The sequence below is a fragment of the Erithacus rubecula genome (genome assembly GCF_903797595.1).
Source record: "Erithacus rubecula genome assembly, contig: scaffold_283_arrow_ctg1, whole genome shotgun sequence".
NCBI lineage: Eukaryota > Metazoa > Chordata > Aves > Passeriformes > Muscicapidae > Erithacus > Erithacus rubecula.
In genome coordinates this window covers 76,024-80,019 of record NW_027636042.1, presented here as the reverse complement: position 1 = coordinate 80,019, position 3,996 = coordinate 76,024, and the positions used below count along the sequence as shown (strand labels likewise).

The window sequence follows — 3,996 nt, the reverse complement described above, 5'->3', positions numbered from 1 at the left end:
GTTTCATTTTAACGCTCTAATTCTCCAAACCTTCTCCAAGGTCTTAGGTCAAATCTCGTATCCATTTCTATATCTGAGCCTGTATGCAGAAGGCCCTGAGAGCACTCCATGCCTGTATTTTCCATACCACAGTATCTCAATGGACCCTTGGTTTCATGAGGGCTCAAAATGGTAAAAGGGTCTCCTTCTCCTGCCCTGTAGTGTAACTGTTGCCATGAGGAGCTGGAACAGAGATCACACAGATGGTTCCGTGATGTTCTGAAGTGTCACACTGGACTCCTTGGTTCTGTGAGGCCCTGGAGTGTCACAATGCACCCATGATTGCAGGAGGTTCCATGGTGTCACCATGGCCTCCTTGGATCTGCAGTATAACAATGGACATTGTTCCATGAGGCCCCACAGAATCACAAAGGCCCCTTGGTTCCATGAGGCCTTTCTCTAACACAAATGACTTTTGGTTCCATGAGGTTTCTCAGTGCCACAATGGCCTCCTTGGATCTGCAGTGTAACAAGGGACCATAGGTTCCATGTGGCCCCACTCAGTCAAAATGGATTTTAGTTCCATGAGCTCCCACAATGTCAAAAGACCCCTTTGTTCCTTGAGGTTCCATGGTGGAACACTTGACTCGTTGGTTCTGTGAGGTTCACGATCATCAAATCTCCAAAATATAGAAATAAGTCTCCTTAACACAAATTTGATGAAAAAAATCATTTTTTCAGGCCTCAAGTCCAATGTCCAAGAATAGGATAACTCTGATCCTTGTGTGGATACGTCATTCTACAAGTGTGTTGCTTATATTAAGTCACTACATGTGTATTAGAATGTACCCATTTCCTAAAAACGCATTCCAATTTCCCAGTTCCTGTTCATTCTATCACTGCACCCTTGAGCCAGATGTGTTCTTGTCTTCACACCTTGCCTGCTGGGAAAGCAGCCCCTGCATGCCTTATTCTTGTGCTAAAAATTTACAGGCATGGTAAAAATTTTACTAAATTTTTGTCAGAGACATCTTTACTATCCTTGTTCCTACCTGTCACCAATGCTTCCATTGTTCTGCTCTGTCTGGTACCTTGGGGAATTTTCTCAGTCCTGTCTCTCAGTGAGACCCATTAAAAGTTCAAGAAACTTTCAAGTTTGAATTTAATTTTGAGTTCTTGAGAGGATTTTGGAAAAACATTCCCTCAGGGACTTAATCTAATTTAAAAAAAGACCAAACTCCTGAGAGGATCATAAAAGTTGTGTTGTGTCTTCAGGCACAGAGGGAGATAATGGCAACCAGGAAAAGCTTCAATAAGGCATTTCTGCTGAGAAGCTGCTCCTCTCCCAGCCCAGCAGGGCTGAGGGCACTGCCTGCAGGCACTGAGGGGACAGGAGCCAGGCACAGACAGGCTAAAGGTAATCAGGACTGGGAAGACATGGAGCTGAGACTTCACTTGGGGAAACATCTTCATACACCTGGACATGGTGAGTCTGTGGGTGCAGGGCAATGTCCCCTCTGCTCCTGGAGGGATGTCCTGGAGTCATCACATGTGTCAGGAGGACTCTCCCAGTTTCTCTGAAGCACAGGAGGAGGAGGAGGATTTGCTGCAGAGCAGAGCTGCCCTGGCCACTGTCAGAGGGACAGGGCAGGATGGCTCCTGCTGCCAGGGATTGCTGCAGGGACTGAAGCTGGGGCTGCAGCCAGGGCTGCCCAGGGCTGTCCTGCAGAGCAGCTTCTGCAGCCCTCAGTGCTCTTGGCGAGCCCAGAGCATGTGCCACCTGCCAGGGACAGCTCTCAGCCTGCCAGGCATCTCCCCATGAACTGTGGGGAGAAGTTGGAGGTGGAAGGAGCCACCCCCATCAGGGCAGATTCCTCCTGCTATGGAGATGGTGCTGCATGGCCAGGGCTGCTCTCAGCTTTCTCCTCAAGGGAAGGGAAAGGGGCTGTCAGGTGTGTCTGTGTCACTGAGACTCCTGCACTGTCCCACTGGGCATCAGCAGATCTGCCTCACATCTCCCTCACAAAATGTCTCCTCACCCTCCTCTGCCTACAGACAGCAGTAGCAGCACCTTGGCTTGCAGCATCTCAGTTTTTGTGAGCTGCCCTTAAGGTCCTGCTGGCAGGGAGATGTCCCTGGGCAGTTCCCTGTTCTGGGAGGGGTGTGCAGGGCAGAGCTGAGCCCCAAGGGCTAGGCTGGGCTCTGGGAGCACTGGCAGGGAGAAGCCTTGGATAGAGAGAAACAGGTCCCTGTAGGTAAAATTGCAGGAAGCAGAGAGCCACACAAACCCTGATATCCTCCCTCTTCAGGTGCTAGGGAAAGAGAGAAGGGTTCCGAGAAACTGACTTTTAAATTGGAAACTTCCAAAAGGCTACTTTATTTTTCCAGCACATTTTAAGTGTGATTACCAAGAAATACAGGGAGGGGTAATGAGCAAAGTGCACCTCTGTGGGAGCAGCAAGTTGGAATACACTGGGACACAGGGAGTAGTTTTCCCTCTGGGCTCCCCAAAGTTATTCTTACAGAAATGCTGACAATTACAATTTTTTTCACCTGTGATAAAGGGGAAATAACTCAGAAGCAACCTCATGACCGCTTTTCAAGCTCAGGTGAGCTTGAAATTTTAAAATTTAAATGAAACTTTTACAAAGAAGGAGAATCAATTTTGAGTGAATTCCTAAGAAATTAACACAGACTAGACTCCACAAAGTTTGTCCAATTTATCAGTGCCTTCTTTCTACAGTACGTGATGCCCAGAGAAAGCAAATGTGCAACAGCAGCTCCATCAGCTACTTCCTCCTGCTGCCATTGGCAGACACGCGGCAGCTGCAGCTCCTGCACTTCTGCCTCTTCCTGGGCATCTCCCTGGCTGCCCTCCTGGCCAACGGCCTCATCATCAGCGCCGTAGCCTGTGGCCACCACCTGCACACCCCCATGTTCTTCTTCCTGCTCAACCTGGCCCTCACTGACTTGGGCGGCATCTGCACCACTGTCCCCAAAGCCATGCACAATTCCCTCTGGGACACCAGGAACATCTCCTATGAAGGGTGTGCTGCTCAGGTTTTTCTGCTGGTTTTCTTTCTTGGAACAGAGTTTTCCCTCCTTACTGTCATGAGCTACGACCGCTACGTGTCCATCTGCAAACCCCTGCACTACGGGACCCTCTTGGGCAGCAGAGCTTGTGCCCTCATGGCAGCAGCTGCCTGGGCCAGTGGCTTCCTCAATGCTCTGCTGCACACAGCCAATACATTTTCCCTGCCCCTGTGCCATGGCAATGCCCTGGGCCACTTCTTCTGTGAGGTGCCCCAAATCCTCAAGCTCTCCTGCTCCAAATCCTACCTCAGGGAACTTTGGCTTCTTGCTGTTACTGTCTCTTTAGGTTTTGGTTGTTTTGTGTTCATTGTTTTCTCCTATGTGCAGATCTTCAGGGCTGTGCTGAGGATCCCCTCTGAGCAGGGACGGCACAAAGCCTTTTCCACCTGCCTCCCTCACCTGGCTGTGGTCTCCCTTTTTACCAGCACGGCTATATTTACATACCTGAAACCCCCTTCCATCTCCTCCCCATCCATGGATCTGGCCCTGTCAGTTCTGTACTCAGTGGTGCCTCCAGCCCTGAACCCCGTCATCTACAGCCTGAGGAACGAGGAGCTCAAGGCTGCAATGTGCAGACTGATGACTGGATGGATTAAATACCGATAAATTACTTGCCATTTTCTGCAAAACGCTTGCAATAAAAGCATATTTGATACTTTTTGTTGAATTCATATTGGAGATTGTCTTTAGTTTACATCCAAAATATTGACCACAAAGAAAAGCAATTGTTTGTGCCATTTCTCATTATGATTTCCTCCACATTCCCTGTGACACACAGATGATGTCAAGGAGAGTTAGCTTCTTGGTGGCTTTGAATGAACGATAGGATCTCTCTCCCAGAGAAGTTTTCTCCAGAGATATCCCTTTTGTTCCCTTCTCTGGGGGTACCCCTTTTGTTCCTATCTCTGGAGCTGCAGCAGAAAT

At 49.0% G+C, this 3,996-nt stretch overlaps 1 protein-coding gene across 1 annotated transcript; it reads left to right on the top strand.

Annotated features, from left to right (window-relative positions):
* Window positions 1–1,343: 1,343 nt before the first annotated feature.
* LOC306815908 (olfactory receptor 14J1-like) lies at window positions 1,344–3,678 on the top strand (the record flags this gene model as incomplete). Its single annotated transcript, XM_079332413.1, has 2 exons — window positions 1,344–1,465; window positions 2,723–3,678. Exons 1-2 carry the CDS (start codon window positions 1,417–1,419, stop codon window positions 3,676–3,678), a joined length of 1,005 nt encoding a protein of 334 aa, XP_079188539.1. The 5' UTR covers window positions 1,344–1,416.
* Between the last annotated feature and the right edge of the window lie 318 nt (window positions 3,679–3,996).